The sequence below is a fragment of the Ceratosolen solmsi genome, unplaced genomic scaffold (genome assembly GCF_000503995.2).
Source record: "Ceratosolen solmsi marchali unplaced genomic scaffold, CerSol_1.0 scaffold10, whole genome shotgun sequence".
NCBI lineage: Eukaryota > Metazoa > Arthropoda > Insecta > Hymenoptera > Agaonidae > Ceratosolen > Ceratosolen solmsi.
Window position 1 is genome coordinate 1571940 of NW_011948412.1, and position 22405 is coordinate 1594344.

Genomic DNA, 22405 nt, shown 5'->3' on the forward strand with positions numbered 1-22405 from the left:
TTTCCAACATTTGACATTTTAACTTAAAGATCGCAGCGGAAAATAGTCGCTGTGTCAGAGATGACATATTATACATTATGTATTTATTAATAGTCATTTTTTTTTTAACGAACATATGAAGTGAATTAAAATAAGTTTGTTCTGATCTAAGTAAATAAGTCTATATTTGAAAGCACAAATTTTTATTTTCTTCAAAAATTTCAAAGCGACATATTAGAAAGTATTATTTAATGTATATACTCTATTGAATTATATTGTATTATACCGATTTTTCAGTAAATTACATTTCTCTAATGTACATTTTACATTCAAATTAGCTATTGAACGAATAAGAAAGTGAAATTGCAGAAAATACTTAATATAATACAATATTAAAGAAAGATAATATAATAGAAAAAAAAAAAACAAGTTAATCGAGCTTTAATTGATGAAATGTTAAGGATAAAATAATAAATTCGAGTGCATAGAATACAAAATGGTAAAAAAATAAACATAAAGTATAAATAAAAAATAATGTAACATAATGAGAAGGTAAATTAATATTTGAATTTATATAAATTTACTAAAGAATATTTTTTGAACATGGACAGAAATTATAGACGACACAATTACCATTCATAGTATGAGTTTTTAAAGCACTGTTAATCTTTTTTATTTAATCTGATTCAATTATCTGATACAATTAAAAAAATTGTAAAATATAGTGCACAATTTTTATCTAGAAATCTATTGTGGCGATGAGAATGAAAAGTAATTATGAAGAGATGTTGATGTGATTTGAGTAAAGTGACTAATTTGTAATACTTACGAATCAACTACATATTCTAGAGGCTATAAATGATAGATTTATTATTATTTAATAGATGGGTATGTAGTATGTAGCGGTCATATTTGCAACACTTCCTATTAAGTCATATTATTACCTCCACTCCATGAAGAATGTTAATAGTTTAATAAAAATACCTGTACTAGTTTAATTATGAAAATCAAAGTGGCCGTGAAATTATGTAAAAGTGTAATGCATAGTAGAAAGGTATATTCTTCTTTTCATTCGTGGATAATAATATTATGTATTCACTTAATTTAACACTCATTTAATAAAGTTTATCAAGTCATTTTGTGACAAAAATTGACATGTTATTTGCACAATAAATTGAATAATTAGTAACTTATAAGTGGAATTTAGATCAATTAAATAAACAATGAATTATTGATTACATATATAGCAATTGTTTTTACACAATATAAATATATAATAAGTATAATATCGGCAAATTTATATTTATATCATATATTATTAATATTACTAATATGTTATTATTATTAATATATTATTATTACTATTAATAAACAAATTAAAATAAAAATGAAAAATATTAAGATGAATTAACTTTTTAAATATAATATTAAATGATTATTACTAAATGCATTTTTTAAATTATAATTTTTGTTGTAATGTATGAGATAAGTGTGAGGGAAAATCGATAAGTAAAATTCTTAAAAAATACTATGATTTTATATTATATCGATATTGTATCAGAAATAAATTGATTAAATTCTGTTATATTAAATATGTTAATAATTTTTATATATTCATATTACATATAGTATATTTATAAAGATTTTAATACGTAGTATGGTATAAAGGATTTTTAAATCCTCATGTATTGAGAATGGTAATAATTTTACGAAACCAAAAACACATACAAAATTAAATACACATTTTCATGTTAATAAGTGATGTTTTATAATTAATAAGATCTGAAAAATGTGAATATAAATCAAGATCAGCGATAAAAGAAAAAGTTTTAATCATACCGTGTAAAAGCGGAAGGAGCTGCATAAATGTATTATGAAATAATTTTGTTTCTTTTCGGAGCTATTGACATCAATAGGATATGGTCAAGTAAAATATTCTTTCATGGACAAAATTAATATTCGGTAGAAATTCTATTGTCGACTTTTAAAGGTACGCTTTATCCGGTCTTATTGTTTTATAGGCATAGTGTAGCCGATTATGTGTCCTTTTGAGGCTTCTTAAACGTGCGTAAGACACTAAAAACGTAAGCAAAAATGATAAAGAAATACGGATACCACGAAAGAGCTAACAATGAGAAAGATAAATAAATAGAGAGGGGGGGAGAGGGAGAGAGAGAGAGAGAGAGAGAGAGAGAGAGAGGAGGATAGAGAGAAACATATATAAACTTAATATAAGATTTGATTGCAAAATTTAATAATAAACCGAATTAAATCCATCCATTCTCAAAACTTAAAATATAGAAAAAATAAATTTGAAATAATATAAAGCAGTTGTATTTTTTAAAATGATTAGTTCATAATTAATTTTATCTAAAAAATTATTTGTACAATTAATACAGAATTTTATTTAGAAGAAGCTACGGTATATACATAATAAATTATGAAATAAGTTTAAGGAAAGGAAAAGGAAATGGACAGTTAATCGAAAAGAGAACTTATGAATTATAAAGTTTAGGAATGATTGGATTATGGTGCTTGGTAACAGCAGTAATTAAAAGTGTGTAGAAAAATGTTAAATAATTAGTTTAACTATTAAAAATTTTTCTAGCAAAATAAATAAATTGGTTTTTTTGTTTTTGTTTTTTTCTTTTAAATAAATAATGTTTGAATTTATAAAATTATTATATAAATAATAGTTGTATGTTTATTAGATTTCAATGTATTTAGAGTTTTTAAAAATATTTTTATGTAAATATTAATGTGATGTGAATTTACATTATGAAATATTAATGAAGCCTTTGACGCGAAACTGTATTATAATCAATGTCTTAAAATTTACTGAATTTTTTATGTACTTCTATAATATTTTATCAACCTACAGATATTAAAATACATCTAAATTTATATACGATACTATTTAGAAATTAATTAGTAATTATGACTTAGAGAATAATTTGTCTCTTTGTACAAAGAAATATAATATACCGCTTAATACGAATTTAATACGGACAATTCCTTTTACACTCTTTAGTGCATATTATTAAAAATAATTAATCAAAATATAAAAACAATTTAATTGAGCGACAAATTATTGATAATTATATAGAATTTTGTTTGTTTATCGCTAAATATGTTTAAAAACAATTTTTTATAAGTTATCCTAATACTCGTTTGTTATTATAATTTAATTATGTATTTATTTTTTGTCATTAAAGTAATAAAAATGTGTGTAATAAAAACTTATTTTTATTATGTGTTCATTGTATTAGAATATTTTTTATGTTAATTAAGTTTATGTATATTATTAAATTTTTTTTATATGAATTAAGCCTGGAACTTGAGAAGTATATAGATAGCGTTACTTTACTGAAATATATACAATATTTATTTTGTAATTAATATTAAAGAGTAAATTATAATGTATACTTTTTCTATATATCAAATAATAATATACTCGGCTAAAAATAATGTAGGTAGGTTTTATTATAATAGGAATTTATATTAATTATAATAAAATATTCTCAAATAATAATTAAAATAATGAGTCGGCTAATGACTGCGGCAAGTAATTGTAAGACAGTGCGGATTCAGTTTTATTTACATCCATGCAGTTCATTTACTACGCTTGATTATTCTTATTTTTCAATGATCACTTGATTCGTTTAACAAAAATATAGTAGATCAGCTAACGAATTAATAATATGCAATACAGTACTGTAATTATGGTACTAAATTTCGCGATACCATTATAGCTAAATCTTAAATAAAATAGATATTGTTATATAAGACTATGCGCTCGTGTAGTCATCTTGCAAATTTCGATGCAAATCGATACGATGCAAATTACGTCGCACGTAATGTTATGCAAAATAACGATGACTACTAGAAGAATTCACAAATAACGTGCACACAAGAAAGCATGCATTAGTCTAATGTGCAATCAATTTAACGAATTGGAATGTTTTTATAAAAATACGAAATAAGCCCACGTTGGCTCAAAAAGAAAACTACTGAAATGTATATATACAACAAGAGACGCAACGTCATTGGGTTCCGAAAATATATTATCCAACAGCAACATTAAATATAATTAAAAAACTAACAGTCACACGATAATAATAAAAGTAGTCGGGACATTCTTGTAAACGTGTACGATTGTGGTGGCTCCGTACATTTCTTAAAAAAAAATCAAACCGACACCTCCCTCTCTCATTTCTCTGGGTAAAGTCTCGGCTAGCATTCGAAATGTCGAAGGAGGGCCTCTGCGCCCGTGATGCAACTAAATTACATTGCGACGGTCTAACTTCGCGGTCACTCCGGGCTACGCTTCCTCAAAGAGGGGTCCAGCCAGCCAGTCGACAACTTACCAACAGTGGCTAACGTTCCGTGCTTACCCTCATGCGCGTACTACCCGTGCGCACCATATATAGAGTGCAGACGTCCCCTCCATCGGCCGGCACCGCTTCCACTAGCTCTTCTACGACGACTCGTACTTTCCTCTAGTCTCTGTCGCGCAGTTATCTTGCGGCTCCGTGTCCGTTTATACGTGCGTTCATTCGTTATCACTGACTCGGTACGGTGGTGGTGGCAGTGGAGCCCGTAGCTTGCACGATAAACGGAAACACGCGTGCATGCATCACAGACAGAGGATGCTGCTCTAAGAGCATACCACCCCAGGCTCCCCCTTCCTCCTCTTCCCCCTCTTCCCCACGCTCCTCATTCTATCCGTCGTTGTCGTTGTCGTCATCGTCATCGTCATCGTCATCGTCATCGTCGTCGTCGTCCTCGTCGTCGTCGCCGTCGCTGCCGCCACCGTCACCCTCACCACCGCCGTTGCTGCAAAGGACGATGCGCAAGAAGTCGTAAGGAGCAGCGGAGGGATATGATGCACCCCGTGTCCCGGAGGGGGCGTCCGCTGCTGGCCGGGTGGTGCTAGGGCCTGGCGCGGGCAGCTCCCCTAGTGAGAGTCCGAACATTTTCGAATCGAAGCGGCGCGACGTCGAACTCGACACGCTGGTGGAGCGGAGCGTCGGCCGGGAGCAGCCGACGCGTGGATAATCACGGATCGCGACGCCAGTAGCGCGGGTATACGCGGGTGCGTGCGTGCCTTACAAAATGGCGGACCTCGAGGCGGTGCTTGCGGACGTGAGCTACCTCATGGCCATGGAGAAGAGCAAGAGTACGCCGGCGGCGAGGGCGAGCAAGAAGATCGTCCTGCCAGATCCAAGGTAAGCCCGAGCTTCCGATGATCGGAGCCTGGTAACCTGCTACCCCATGACGGTCGATTTCACGCGATTCTCCTTTTCTTTCCGCCGGTGGTAGAGACAGTCGACTATGGAGAGAAGAGCCCCGGAACTCGGTCGTACTCTCAATTCAAATATTACTATCATTGCCGCGCCCCACTCCCCTTCGGCATCTCCCGCAGTTCGAAGAAAGTATAAGCCCTTGATGAGCTTTCACGCTAATTTGTGTTCGTGTCCTTTGAAATTGACGACTTCGCTCTTACAAGGGAAGTAATTTAATGATTGTCACAATGCTTTTTTTTTTTAATTTCCCTTAGGCTTTTAATACGTAACTTTATCGTCAATGGCTAACATTTTATTTCGACTCCCTCTCTTCTAATTTTTGAAAAACCCGCGACTGCCAGGACCAGTGAACTCGTAGTTTTGCGGTGCGCACACTCTGGATAAGATTTCGAGATAGAACTATTGGAACTTAACCATTGGGAGTTATTATTGTATCCATCCCGCCGTCCTTTAAGTTGCCTTCAACGACGTGATTCCGCCATTTTCAATTGACTTCACCATCACCACCTTTGCAACCATGTACCCCTTTTGCTCGCGCTCTTTCAGTCTTTTAGCGCACGACGACGCAATTTTCAGAGACGCTTCATTTGTTTCGAATGAACGACTCACAGTTTTCTCTACCAACGTATCACCACATCAGCTCTTTTTCCCAACATTTGTCCATTATAGGGCTGTTTTTGGCATCTAATTTCGATCAGAGGGAATGCGACCAGTCCTCGTTGTGACTTGGAGCTCTTCATTGATGGATATTCGAATTATGTTCTTAAAACGAGTTTATTTTTTGACTCCTCGACTTCTCGATATAAAACTAGTCTTCCTTACAAATTTCACATCGCTTCAAACAATTTTAATTATCTTAAAAGCTGAGAAATTTGCTCATGAACAACACCTGATATATGCATATACTCGTATTTTAATATGCATTTGTTGTATGCTTAAGTGTATATATATATAGTTACGGTGCGTGCCGAACCGTATCGGTCTATTTCTACTTAGCTAATATGTGTATTAATGAAAGAAATTCTCCGCATGCATTCATATATATGTAAATATATGGCTGCATAGGCAAATTGTCGATTGGTTAAACAGTTAATTTGTTAATTCATTAATTGTTGATTATCGAGTTTAGTTTCTTCATGTGATTCTAATGTTTATTTTATCAGTTGTAATATATTTTTAAATTCATGAATACTTTGAAGATCTTAAAAATTTGAAAATTTCGATAAAATTGGAAAAATTTTCAATCTTGTTTACACAAAAATCAATAAATTCTGAAAGTTATTTAATAAAACTATTATAATAGAATTATAAATACAGAATTTTATTATTTATTTATTCAGTCTGAAATGAATACTCTCGTAAGTTCCGAATTAATTTGTACAAAAAGTGATTTATTAGATTTTAAATTTAATAAAAATTATATACAAATATTATATACTACATAAAGATACATAGATTTTTAATTTTATTATATAATTTTTCATTATTTTTAGGCAAATCCAACAAGATTTGGGTTTAATATATAAACATATAATTATATAAACAAATTAATATTTATAATATATAAGTTTTATTTAAATACATTATATTTAAAATATTTTTAATATAATAAAGAAATTGACAAAATGTGTTCTCAAATGTAAGGCAATGAATGTGTATATAATAAAATTGAAAATCTATAAAATCAATCTATGACTTCTACTTCGTTATGTTTCTTTTAATTACTTATGGTCGATTTAATCAAACTATTACATAAATCCATAAAATATATGTAAAAAATATGTAAAAAAAATATGTTACTTATACGTGTAATTATAATTGATAACATTTTTAAAATATCTTTCCTACAGATATCACAATAATATCTTATCTTTTTAATTAATAAAAAAGAATTATGTGTTAATTATTAATGTGTTCTATTCGTGAACTTTAGAAATTTTATATAAAATTATTTTTTAAGGGTTATTTACAAAATACCTGTGCAATTTAGAGAATAATCTCGTGCATAGAATTTATTCAATTGCTTATAATTTTTTTTAATTATACAACTAATTATCGTATTTTAAGCAATACATGGCGTTGTAAGATTTAAATATAATATTTGTGTACAAAAATAACTGTTTGTATCGAGAATAAATTAGAATTTTTCAATTATTTTTCAAATTAAAATAAAAAGTTAATAAAATAGGTGTATACGAAAGTATAACTATTTGCAGTAAAATATATTTTGATTGATTCTTCTTAAAGATCAGATATTAAAAAATTATATAGTACTTCTATTTTAATAATATTATTATCATTATTTTTAAGAATAATAAATTTGTTTTATTTACTTATTTACGACATGTAAATACAACGAATACATTTTTATGTTATGTTGAGTTATTTATAATTTTAAAAAATCATAAATAAATAAATAAATATATATATATATATATATATATACCATTTCAAAGTTATATTATAAGAAAATTTGTGAACCTTAAAAATATATAAATATCTAATTGAAATAAATCAATAGTCTATTTTATGTATTAATGTAAAGCGTTAAATGTATGTATTATCTGAGATTTTCATACATCAAATATTTTTATATGATTATTATAATTATCAGCTAAATATTTGTTTGATGCATTAATTTGTATGTAATGTTTTTAAAATGAGTGAATTGTAATACGGAATGATGACTAGCTTGGTGGAGTCAATTAAGTGATGCAATCAATTTATAACAATTAGTTTTAATTATATACATCATTTTAATACCTCTAAATATTTTTTCTACAAAATTTTCTAATTTTTTTTAACTTTTTAAAGATTTAATCTTGCTTAGGATTTTATTATAAAGGAATACATGGCGTTTCATCGGTGACCTCTTTTTAAAACCCATAAATTTAAGCCCCGTTAAAAATCATGGTGAATATTGCAAGATGCGTACCATAAAATAAGGAAAAGGATAACGATAATAAATAAATATAAAATTAGCGAGCACAATAAAATTAAATTTTTTGTTTTTGTATTTTTTAATGAGTACTTTTCCTTTGGAAAATGAGAAAAATTTTGCAGACAGCTTCGTCATCATCTACCGTTGTAACATTGAATTTTTTTTCTTGATTTTTGCTCAATCTCTACTTCTTTAATAGATGATTCACATTTAGACTGATATTGCCTCCAATAAGAAAGAACTGTCGGATCTTTTAGAGTTTCTATTAGGATTTGTTTTAATTCTCTATTACTTTCTTAATTGTTTATGCTAAAATATAAAGTTGATCATTGTTGTGTTTCTAAAACAATTTCAATAAACATTTTTAATATTAGCAATATTATAGGATTTGATGAGTAGCTATTTTAAAATAAGGTTACTAATTGATACAATGACTCGTATATTAAAACTAATTTTATCAAAGATATAGAAATGAACAAATTTGAGGACACCATAAGAAAAAATTTATGTAAATATAATTTACAAAATTAAATACTAGTTGATATACATTTTAGTTAAATACATCTTGAATCTTATCAGTTGCTGATAGATAAAGTTGTATATATTTGATATATATTTGTCAGAACCCAAGTTAAGCTTTGATTTTAATTTAATACAAATATATAATTGAATTTATCTTAAAAATTTAATTGAGATGCTATCAATAAAATTACTGTCCATCATATTTCCATATTATTTTAAGTAATTATATTTTAGTATAAATTTTCATTGATATTTTTTTCATATAAATGAATAAATTATAAGTGAAAAATACTGTTATTCATTCATTAATAGATGGATTGTTTTAAATAATTAACATTTTATTTTCTCATATTTAAATTTTTATAAATATATTATTCATTTAAATGTAATTTTATATATTTTAAGGAAATTTATAAATTCTTCTTCGAAAAATTTTATAACACCCATAAAGCATTCAATTAAAATCTTATGATAAATGAATTTTAATTTTACATAACTAGTAGTTATATAGCATAAATAATTTAAATATTATAACATAGTTAGTAGTTAATAGATTAATAAAAAAAAACAATAAGAAGATAAAATTCATGTATTATCTTGTATTTATGTATTAACATTATATATGTATAATCTATTAACATTATTATCTTGTATAGTGTAAGACTTTTAGATTTTATAATTTATATAAATGGAATATAGTAATGCATTTAGCCACTTTTTCATCATAAACTTTTTACTTCTTAATGCATATATGAGAGGTAAATGATTTATGATTTAATTACACATATATAAATGAGTAAAATTAAACAATATTTGTGGCATCATCTAATGAATGAAAATCTAATCTATGATTTTAAGAAATTAAAATTCATTTGAAATTTAATATAAATTTAATTCGTATTTATTAATTTTATATTTTAATTCCATGGTATGTACTTATTTATTTTTTACTGTTTCGACAAATATTCATTCAGAAGATATGAAAAATAAAATAAAGTTCAGTGTACCATTAAGTAATTGATGTAATATTTAAAAGATATAATATCAGAAAATAAGAAATTAAAGTTCGAATTATATTTTGTTTTAGTTGTGTGATTTTAGTATAGCTATTTAGAAAACATTTTTCGATTAATCGTTTTACAGTTGTTTTCATTTATTTCTCAGTAATACATGTAAGAAATAATATACTCTAATTATTATAATAATAATATTATAATAATATAATAATAATAATAATTCTAATTATATGTTCCATACATTAAATAAATATACACAAATTTTTTTTTAAATAAATATTCGTGTTGTTATACTCATTAATTAAAAAAAAAACAATAATAATTTAACTTGTCTGTATCTTTACAGTATAATTTTTATTAAAACTATTTTAAAATTTTTGGGGACTATTATTTCAAAATAATAGTAATTCAAAATAACTGTAATTCAAAACATGTATGTTTCTTTTTTCAAATTAAATAATTTGTATACATTTAAGATAGATATAGAATATAAATAATAATGTAAATTATGTTGGATTTTAATATTATATTTGGCTACATTTATTTATGAAATTTTATTGTAAATTAAAATTTTCTAAATTTTATATTAAAATTATACAAAGTGTTATGGACTAATATTATAATTGAAAAATTATGACATAATTTTTTATAATGTTATATGTATATTGTTAATTTTATAGTGGTATCTTCTAATTTATTAGTCGTATTTCATTATGAGCCATTTTTTGTATTGTTAAATTTGTAATATTAAACGTATTTTCTCAAATAAATTGTAGACTAGAATATTAATGTAAAGGCATTTATAATAAATGCATGATCAGACCAGTTATTTGTCTTGTTCGTAAATAAATGTCTTTGTTTATTTCAAGTACTTTATAAATATTACAATGTTATATTTCTTGATTTCTTGTAAATTTCTTCTAATATTTAAAAAAAAAGTGAAGTTTAATAAGTAAATATATATAAATATGTAAGTATTTTCTTATTTATAAAATTTAAAAAAAAAATTGTCAGATAAATATTATTTTTAGCAACTTTTAAGCAAAAATCTTGGCGTGTATCAAGATACGTGAGCTTCGAATATTTCCAAAACTACAAATATTAAAAAAAAACATTGTGGATTAATCACTAGTGCTTTATTGTTTTTATAAAAATAATTTAACATCAAATAATTGGTGAAATAACCGATAAATAATGCGAAACTCGATTTAATATTGCTCTATTTTGGTGAATTATATCATATTTTTCAACCATATTAATTTATAGAATGACATTTCGATAAGAATGTATCATGTGCAAAATACACAAAGAAAATTTCTATTTCTTGCCAAGAATATAAATTTCAAACTTATTATGCACTATTCTGCTTGAATAGCTACATAAATCGCCTATTCAACCAATTTCTTAAAATAGCAAACGTTCTCAAAAAGTCGAAGAGTATGTCCTTGACCCTTGTATCATCTTAAGCAGCTTCTCCGCATCACCTGAATCTGCAAACAATTATAAGCAGTTACGTTATGATGCTGTTAGGCGTTATATAAAAGATATGGGACTACTATTTTTCCTGCGCAGTTAAAGTCTAGAATGTTTTTTTTTTACGAAAGTGTTGTATTTTTTAATATATTATGATTTATACAAAAAATAGAAAAAATACTATTATAAACTAAGCATGTTCAAGAATTTGAAGCTACATTAGAAATTTTAATGGTAGTAGTAATTTTTAACATTTTGAAAATTTGAATTTGAGAAAATATTTTTTTGAAAATATTATCATTGGATTATCTGTTTATTAGAATAACTCATCTATAATATACGAATTGTATTTTGTTTTCATTTTTTAATAAATAATGCAACAAAACATGGTATTCCAACTAAGATACTTTGTATTATGAAAGTTTACTAAATTAAGTATTACATTTCTACCAACTACCACTATTAATACTTGCGATAATATATAATATAACTTTCTTACCTTTTTACGTCATAGGTTATTTTTGGTTTTAGAAGAAGGATTCTTATATCTGCAATAGATCACAAGTTAATAAAATACTAAACTATGAATTTTTTAAAATTTAAAATATTCAGCGACTTATTGTCGATTAATTATATTTCATGAAAAAGTTAAAAATTTCAGTTTAAAAAAAGCGAAGGTATTATCGAGTATGTTTTTAAATATATTATTAAGCTTTAGTTTTGTAAAAAAAATAAGCAAAAGAATTTGATGGAAGAAGAAAATGCTGAGTTTTAAACGTATCAAATGAGAAAGTATTATATTTTTGTGCTTTATTCAGTATAGAACGTTTTCAGGATTTATAAATATGTATCCTTTTAATCCAAGTAATTCATAAAAATTTGAGTATAACATTATCAATAGCTACCTATTGTAATAAAATCAAACTTATACACTTTATTTATAACAAGTAACTTAATCACCATCGTTTTTCTAATTTGTGTATTGAGAAGTTGTAGATAAATATTATTGATCTGAAAATATTATCTTTTTGAAAGATTACTAATTTGTACGCCAACAATTTTTCTATTCTAACATTTACGTAAATAATACATAATTCTATTTTTTTTTTAAATGCGATTATAACTAGTAATATAATTTGTAGAAAAATTTACTTTGCACAATTTTTTGGAACGGCCGTATTTATAAAATAGCAATTCGTCGATTCACACAATAAAAAGTAGAATTCTGTCATGGAACTCGCGTTTCGGTTTTCTTTAATAATACTGGGGACAAGAAGAAAACGATGAATTACGAGATAAATAAACAGTTAGAAAAACAGAAATTTAGATAGAGAGAAAGAGACAGAGAGAAAGACCCAACGACATCATGGCCAGATATAATAATGCGATATATACGTGTATTATAATATACGAGGGGACGGCGCACGCGAGTTCACTTTACAAGCGAGTCCACCCACTCGATCGATCGATATGTCGAGTTAAATGTGTGCATGTGTATGTATGCGTATTTATTAGTTTTACTATATGTACACGTTGCACAACAGATTGCAGTAGCTTGTATCAGCCTCGCTCACTCTTTTTTACGTTGCTTTTCTACTCAGTTGATGCACGTATCCACATGCGAGCGAGACAATTTCACGCGTTCTATACACAGCAGTAGAAACATAGAAATGCTCTCAGCGCCTAATTTATGTAAACTAGCGTGAAGCTATATTAACGCATCCGAGGGATACATCAATAGGGACGGCAAAGCAAATAACTGAAGAATTAATTACATGAGATTTAAAAAGGGTTCAGAGTATAAGAAGTTACTCAGAAAAAATGTTTCTCCTAATATTATGAGAAAAATGAGTCGGAATTCTTGAATCGATTTTAGTTCTTTGCTCTATATTTACGAAATTTCTTTTTCGTGTTTTTTTTAATGGAATCATCAGTCATACGAGTTGTAATTGGGGTGAATTTCCTTATTTTATTTTATTTTTTTATAACATTAACATTTTATAATATGATTTATATGTAACGAATACCTTTATTTATTTTAAACCGATAAGCTTGATAGAATTAATATTTTTAAAGATATTTTTGTACTAGAACGTTTTTTATGTTATAATGTTACAATTCTGATAATCATTCTTAATTTTGCAAATATATTTTTTGCAAATAATTCAGTTATCAAATACTTATAAATAGTATTATTAATAGCTTAGTACCGAAAAGTGAGCGTGGATTATCAGTAAATACATTTTGCATTAATTCATTTTTTCTACTTATTATCAACATACACGCGTATATTTAAATTTATACAGATATATTTAAATTAAAAAATTTGCAGTATTAATTAATTATTAAGATATAATTTATTGTTGAAAAGTAAAGACAAATTTATCACAATTTAATTTTTTTTTATTATCCTTATTATTATTTGTTATTAAGTTTTTACTAAAAACAATATTGTTGTTTATGTTATTTTAAATAACTTTTACAAATTTCAAATAAAGCTATTTAACTATTTTCTATTAAGTATGATTAAATTATGTTATCATTCAGGCTTTCTCTATTCCAACACGGCCATTTAACTATTTAATTAACTAGTAAAAGCACCGTTATTTTAGCATAAAAGTATAACTATTTAATTAATATCTTAATCTTTCGATTTACAAGATATTATTTACGGCATAGTATACACTGTATACTTTATAATTTTTTATTAATACATGCGAAAAGTCATTAGATAAATCTTATATAGTGTTTAATAATTTTAGAATAGAATATGATTGAAATAAAAAGATAAATTTAATGTCTTTTTTGTTAGTAATGAAAAGATCTAAAGAAATGTATTCTTATGAAAAACGTAATAAAGCGAGGTAAAAATAATAAATTTTACAAGTTAATTGAATAGAAAAAAAAAAGAAAAAAAGTCAATGCCTTTTACTCAATATTTATTTATTACAATGATATTTAAAAACAGAAGAAAAAATATAAATAATTAGTTTTATTTAGTTTCAATTTAGTTAAATTGTAGTATAAATTAGTATAAATAATTATATTTATATTAAGTTGAGTTTGAAATTTTCCAATATTTAAAATTTAAGTATAAATTTAGTTTTATAATATTTTTTTTAAAGATATACTAAGTTTACAATAAAATATTTATTAAATATTCTTTTAGTTTAAATATTAATATTTAAAATATTGAAATAATTAAAAATAACGTTCATAAAAATTATTACATTTTTTATTTATAACATTTGTTATTTATAAACTTTTTAAACTTGATTGTAAAAAAAACGAATGTTATATAAACAATTAATTTAAAAATATTTGTTTATGAATATAAAAAGTATTCCTGTCATTTTGTTTTTTATTGAAGGAACTTTTCTAAAAATTTCAGTATAAAGACTATCACTTTCTCAGAATTGAAAAGACTTCTTTTTAAAATATACAACCAAATATCTACTTTATATTATATTGCCTATAATATTAATGTATATTGCCAAGTTATCTTAATTCCAATAAGTACAAAATCATCAAAGATTTGAATGTTTTCATGAAAAAAGTGAATAACATGAAAGATATTGTAAGCATATTGAATCGAATTAACTTTTAACAAAAGGTACTGGTGGTACATAGTCGTATTGAAAATCTTTTTAAAATAAAATTTGTCTAATATAATCATTTTTTATGTCATAAATCATAATTTTTTTTCTTTTTATTTAATTTAATATTAGTATAAAATTGAAAATTTTATGAACATTGCAATAATTTTACAAAACACGTACCATAGTAATATTAAACTTAAACTGGTCAATAATTTTTCTCGTGTAATTGACATAATAATGAAAGTTACAATAAAATTTAATTTATTTCTTAGCACTTTGATGTAATTTAATTGGTTTTAATTACATTATTGAATTACGTTGAGTATTTTTAACATTTTTAAAAATAAATTATTATTTAATATTGAAAGACTAAATTCTAGTATAAAATGAAAAAGAGAATAGGGCAATATATTCGTGAATGATTAACTTGCAAGATCATACAATAAGAATGATAATTAGATTTAATTGAGTCAATAGGCATGCAAATGTTTTATCGAACTATATCTTAATGTCAGTTTTCGGTACTTTAAATTAATGAAATATGAAGAAAAGGAAGAAAGAAATCCCAGTCAACTAAATAACAAAGAAATATGGGAATGTTATTTATTTAATTGTACATAATAATATGTATGTAATAAGTATATATTATTTACTTGAAGATTATATTATAAAATGAAAACTAATTTAAAAATTATTTTGTTCATATTTAAATAATTTTTATAGCTTGTATTATATTTCTTATTTATAATTTAATTTGCTATATAGCCTGCTATATAATAAATTACGATGTGCTATTTATGCATAATTAATCTACTGTTTATATTTTATTTTTTTTACTGGTCATGAATATATATAGAGAATTAAACAAAAATAAGTATGTGAATGTATTTCAAGGAATAAATATGAAGTCACATCGAAAGACTTCGAAAACCTTTATAAAGTATTTGGCAATATATTGAACACAAAAACTAATATCAATTATAAACTTGACTAAAAACGATTTTTAAATTTTAGCTGAAACATTGAATGCTTTTGTAAAAAATTGGCTTGGGACATGAAAATATTGAAATTATTTTTTTTTTAAATATTTAATTTTTAATTTAATAAATATTGCACTGAACTGCATTATTTAAAGAAGTCACCCGAATTAATTTCTTTCACAATAAAATTATTATAATTATAATAAACATGTATACTGAAAGTTAGAACAATATATATAAAAATATATTTAATTTTTATATCATAGCAGATACGTCAATTAATAAAAATTCATATTTGAAATAGTACACAAATACATGCATGCGAAATACATTTTTAAATAGTTTTATTTTTATTTTAATTATTTTTTGTTATATCTACATTTTTATCATTTTAAACTTACTATTTTTACATTTTACATTTGAAACTAACTATTTTTGAAAAGAAAGAAAGTTTATCAAATTATTATAGTCAATTATGAAAATTATAAAAAATAGTAAATCGTACGATTTTTATCCACTTCAGATTAATGCAATTTTCAAATGATTAATAATTTTTTCTTCAATACTGCTGACTTTCATTAATTTAGTCTCTCTTTCTCATCTATTTCCTGCATAACACTATTTATATCTCAATATAATTAAGTTGTATTAATTTATATTTTTATTTTATTTTATAATGAAAAGCGGGAATTTATATGAGATGATATGGGAATAATATTTTTTATATTAATTGATCTAATATTTACATGAAAGTTAATATAATTTTATTCGTGTTATTAGGATATTATTTTTTTTCGTTTTTAAAATTTTCGATTAAACAATTGAGAAAATAAATTCATTTATATTAAAAAATATTGAAATTGTTCTAGATTAGATAAAGATATAATGCCTATAAATATGATGGTTTAGTAATTTTAACAAATATTTGAATAAAATTTTGATATCTTATTATGAATGTATTGAATGAATGTATGTATGTGTTGTTTTAATTTTTAAACCTATTATTAATAATTATTAATAAAATTAATAATAATGTGGAAACACTGTTTTTTATTAATTTTTTGACGCTTTTGTAAAAAGATTGTAAATTAAATAAAGGATTAATGCTTAACTATTTTTTTGTTGTTGTAATAAAATGTTTAACATTTTTTCAATTATCAATAAAAATATATTTTTCAATTTTTATTTTAATCTCTATTTAAAAAAATTATGCTCTTTAAACAAATACATATTCTCCATGTTGCCCCCACCAACGAATAATATTTATATATCATATCTTTTAATAGCTTTCTGGTCAACTCCTGTTACAATGATTCGCTTATTTACAGTTTATTATCAAATAATTAATAATAACTCCCTTCTTAATCTTTATTAATAATTATATACGTAGCTTGTTAATTTTTTTTTTGTTTTGTTGTATTTCATATATATACTGTACTATTTATTGGAATTACAGTGAGTGTTATATTTATATTTTATACGTTGTAAAAATAAATTGTAAATAATTTATGAATTATGTAAATATTTTTCTTTTAATAAATAAAAATTTAATCATATTATATTCATTAAAATTTTTAGTGGTATATAATGTTTTGCTTATAAAATAAATATATAAAATAATACAATTAAATTAATAATGCACTGTAAAATGTGAGTATAATTATTAAAAACTCTCAAGAATTGAAAACCTGTAACGATATGTTCCTGGAATTTCCACTAATGTTATGACATACACCGCAGATCATATATATATATGCTATTGACTTCTATATTTTATTTTATTTTCATATTTATGCTTCAGTTATATATATATATATATATATATATATATATATATATATATATTATTTTCTATTTTATGTTTTGTACTGTTACATGATTTTGAGTTTTTTTATTGTATTTTTATTGTATTTTTATTGTATTATTTTTACTGTTAATACAAAAACGATGGATTTTATCAATTTTGACAAAAAAATATTTTATTTTTAGGACATATTTTGCTTACATTTAAATAAAAGCTTATGTATAGGTGCGTATATACCATTTTTTTAGTTTTGAAAGATTTTCATTAACATTGAATTTACATATAGTTTCTGTCTTTTTATTATACGTACATTTAATATTTTAAAGATATTTTACTAGTTTTTTTTATAGATTTCGTGAACACATAATTTATTAAGTATGAAATAGTTTTAAAGAATTAAAGTTAAATTTGTAGTGCCCCAATTTGGGATATGTACAAAATCTTTTTTCAGAAATGTTTTAAAAATATCTATATGAATTATAGAAATTCGAGTTCTCGTAATATAGTATTTTATTTCATAAATATGTTATAAATAAAAATTGACTGAACTTGTCGAATATTTTATAGAGAATCTTATATATCTTATTTTATTATAAAATATTATTAAAAATACTAATAATAACAGAATAAAATTTGTCTTGAAGTATAATTTTAAATAATTTTTACAATAAATTTTTGGATGGTTTCCATATACATTAGTAAAAAAACTTGTTTTAAATTTGTATAAAAATTAGAAGATTTTTGGGAATCAGTTTTAATTTATTGAATTTTTAATTGTCATCCTTTTTAATAATTTTCACTATAATTTATAACTAGATATACTTTTTAGAAATCTTATTTTATTTAAATATATAGCCAAATTAAGAAAGTAAAAGTTTAAGGCTGTACAAGTTCTGAAAAAGGCTTAAAAAAATGACCTTGAATAATATATATATATATATTTAAATAAAAATCTAGGTTTTACGGTAAGAAAGAAATCTAAAATACTTGAGAATTTTTTATTACACCGATACAATTTTAAATTTTACTCGTGTAAATGGTCTTTTCTCACTATCAACATAACTATAAATTAAACATTCCGAAAAAAGTCATATAATGAAAAGTAAATTATAAGCATATAACCAAGAAAGTAATCATTTTATCAAAGAGATTGAAATTTGACATTGGGTGCTTAATTCATTTATAAATCATAATAACGAGCAGTTGTAGATATACTGCATAATGAGCATTACATGAAGGGATGAAAAATATAGTACAATAAATGTGAAAGAAGTCATTAAAATTCCGTTAAGTGTACCAAACGATCGATCTTACGCGTTTGCGTTATTCATTCAGGCCCTTGGAGAGATCTGAAACATTAATTACTAAATAATTGGCGTTGAAGTAAAAAACGCGTTTTTATGACTATTTCCCGTCTTTATTGGTCGTTAATAGGAGCGCCAGTCGTGGCGCGCTCTTGAAAAAATTGATTTTCCGCCGACCGTTGTTGACCCAGTGCAGGAACTTGCCCATGACTACGGGGACGCGTAACCAACTTGCGGGGCTTATGTTCGTTTTTCTCCTTCATAATTCCCTCATTACTTTGCCCGATTCTCTTCGAATAGATAACAAATTAGTACCGCAACCCACGAATGAGATATCTACCTCTGACATTTTATCTCCTGGTCATTGATGAGCATTGCAACGAGCTTAAACGGGGCAATTATAATTTGTTCTATATCTTCGCAATTATTTATATACATTTACTTTTCGACTTATTCTTATAAATTCGACTCACATATGGAGTTAGTTTACTTTCGGCGAGGAAATTTTAAGGTTTCATTTTTAACATCCTTATTTGCTTTCGTAAATAGGGACTATATTTTTATTCAGTTACTGTTCTCATATAAGTGGAGATAATTTGTATAGAAAACTACGTTTCATAATTTTTGTATATAATGAATGAATCGTTTTCTATATTATTTACATATTCAGTAGCAAAGAATGGATTTAATTATTGCTAATTTTTGACATTGGCTCTGACCACAGACTAATAAGATACATTGGGCTAAATTCGATATATTAGATTATTAATAATAATTACGAGTCATACAATTTTCCTTTTTGTTTATAAATATACAAGATACCGAATATTATAATAGTTAATTTTTATAATTGAATAAAGCTTATATAATTAAAACTGTGGTTTAAGTTTTATAAATATTTAATTTCAGATATATCAATATTATAATTTATTTATCTTATAACTACAAAGTATAAAATTATTTTCATATTCATACAATAGTTGTAAAGAATACGATAGATTCCTATAATATATAACTAAAAAATAAATAATGTTATACTTTATTTGCTAACAGTTTTTAAAACAATATTTTGATAAAACAAATTTATAGAATAATATTATTTGATGAGTATCATTTATGTATTTACATATTAAAAAAATCTTAGTTTTTTTATATTATTCTTTATCGATTAAGTTATTCTTATAATGACTAAACGAAATCACAAGAACGAAATATATCAAAGTAATATTTAATCATGGATCAAATTTATATAAATAGAAATTTTTTATTAAATATTTTAATTGTATATGAATCATTTGCTCTGCTAATGAATGGCCAGTCATAAATAAGGGTGTTTCTTTTTTACTGATCTAAATAATGTACTGTATAAGCTTTTGACATGTCGAAATAGAATAATGAAAAAAGTAATTAATTTTTAATTGCATTTTATATTTGGATTAGGACTATTACGAAATATACAATAATTTTGTTGTTTATCAAATAATTTTTATGAAAATATATTACCTAATCTTTATATTATAATCATTTGTTTTATTTTTTCATGTTGCTCTTTGATTTTAAAGTAATCAGAATTGAAAAGTTCATTTAAGTAATAGAGAAAAGTAAAGTTTCGTTAATATACTAAGCATGTATGAAAATTTAATAAATATATATATACGTTGTAGATTTTTACTTTCTTATCGAATTATAATGAAAATCTATAACAAGAATGTCTCAATTGACTATGAATAAATAACACATCAATTTAAAGAATTTCTGTCCATCGATTGGTCAAAGGCCTCAAGTGATATTTTTTATTTTGCAGTAACTCTTTCATTTTTCTGTAATTGTAATTAAGAAGAATGAAGAAGCGGTAGTGGAAAGACACGCACTCTCTCTCTCTCTCTCTCTCTCTCCCTCTGTGTGCGCGCGCGTGTTGTATAGTTGTAAGATAATTAAGTAATAGTAGCATTAAATACAGCTTTATTAGATATCTCTAGAATAAAACTAGTTTTATAATTATTTTAGAATTAATAAACATCATTTAGAAATAACAGTGTTATTCATTTATAGTTTAAAAAATTGTAATACGTCAACTCATACAGTATTGGAAAGTAATGTAAAAAACTTTTTAAGAAAATCATATTTTATGCAACTTTTAATATTGAAATTCTAGCATAAGCAACTCTCATTTTAAATTATTTCTGATTAATAGCATAATACATGAATCCTTATTGATAATCAAAACAAAGAATGACCTTTCTTTGTGTTTTCTCTAGAGAATTTATTATCTTTGTTTAATTAAATTAAAAGCTCTGTTCCAAATTGAATTCATAATTCTACGACCTTAAAAAAATTGGATAAAATATTTTATAGACTCTAGAGGAATAATAATTCATATAACATTTGTATTATCTTAAAAAATATTTATTTAAATAATGAAAGTTGAAACATTCAAAAAAAATTTATTTAAAACAAATTGCATTTGAAACAGAATGTAAACTGAAATTAAATTTAAATAATAATATAAAATTAATATTGGAAATATAATTTTTCATTAGTAATATAAAGAGTTTTATCAACCGTTTTTTTTATTAAATAAGCTCATTTTGTATTTTAATCTTAAATAAATTCTATTATAAAATAATTTCTGCTTTTTTAAAATCTTACTTCTATAAGTATTCCAATTGTAATGTTGAAAATAATAATTTAAAATACACTGAAATTTTATTCAAATATTAATTGACTTGAAAAATTTTAACAAATAAAATAAGAAAAATCTATTACATTATAATTTTATATTTATATATTTAAATATAAAGTAATGAAATTTAAACAAAAATAAATAAATTTATATAACAGAAAACCATAAATGCTTTAAATAAAATCAATTATATAATCGAAAATTAAAAATAAATTGTAAATTTTTAATTATATAAATTTTAATCGTATATAAGTTTATTATATAATATATTATTTTTATTATTTATTGTCAATTAATAGTTAATCATAATATAATATTACTAGCCAATGAAAAAATTCATTGATATATATTAAATCTGTCTCTCTCTCTCTCTCTCTCTCTCTCTCTCTCTCTCTCTCTCTCTCTCTCTATGTCATTCTTTTAAAGATGTTAAAACAGAGAACTAATCTATTATATATTAATAAATGTTTTTTTGTAGTGTCTGTGAAAAATATATTCAGTAATAATTGTATAAATTGATTAGTTTTTATCATCAATTTTATATGGTATGTTTATAATATTAATATTACGTAAGTTATTGTACCTATATTTGTAGGTATAAATAGTAATTGTAAATTTAAATGGCACGATAGATGCAGAAACTAAAGATTGAGATTAAGATCAAAATCAGTTTTGTCATTATGGATTGAATAGAAAGTAACTAATATATTGTTTTTGAATATGCCGAAGTACAGTCGTATTGTAACTATGGTTCCCTTAGTACCAATTAACAGTGATATTTATTTTAGTTTATAATAA

The 22405-nt window shown here is 24.3% G+C and overlaps 1 protein-coding gene across 1 annotated transcript in view; it reads left to right on the forward strand.

The window, feature by feature from the left end:
* The first annotated feature begins 4765 nt into the window (after positions 1-4765).
* The window catches only part of Gprk1 (G protein-coupled receptor kinase 1), an 88871-nt gene continuing 71231 nt past the window's right edge, over positions 4766-22405 (forward strand). Inside the window, exon 1 of the mRNA XM_011501846.1 lies at positions 4766-5207. Within this exon, the coding sequence (XP_011500148.1) occupies positions 5095-5207 (113 nt within the window). The 5' untranslated portion in view covers positions 4766-5094. The remainder of the gene's footprint in view (positions 5208-22405) is intronic.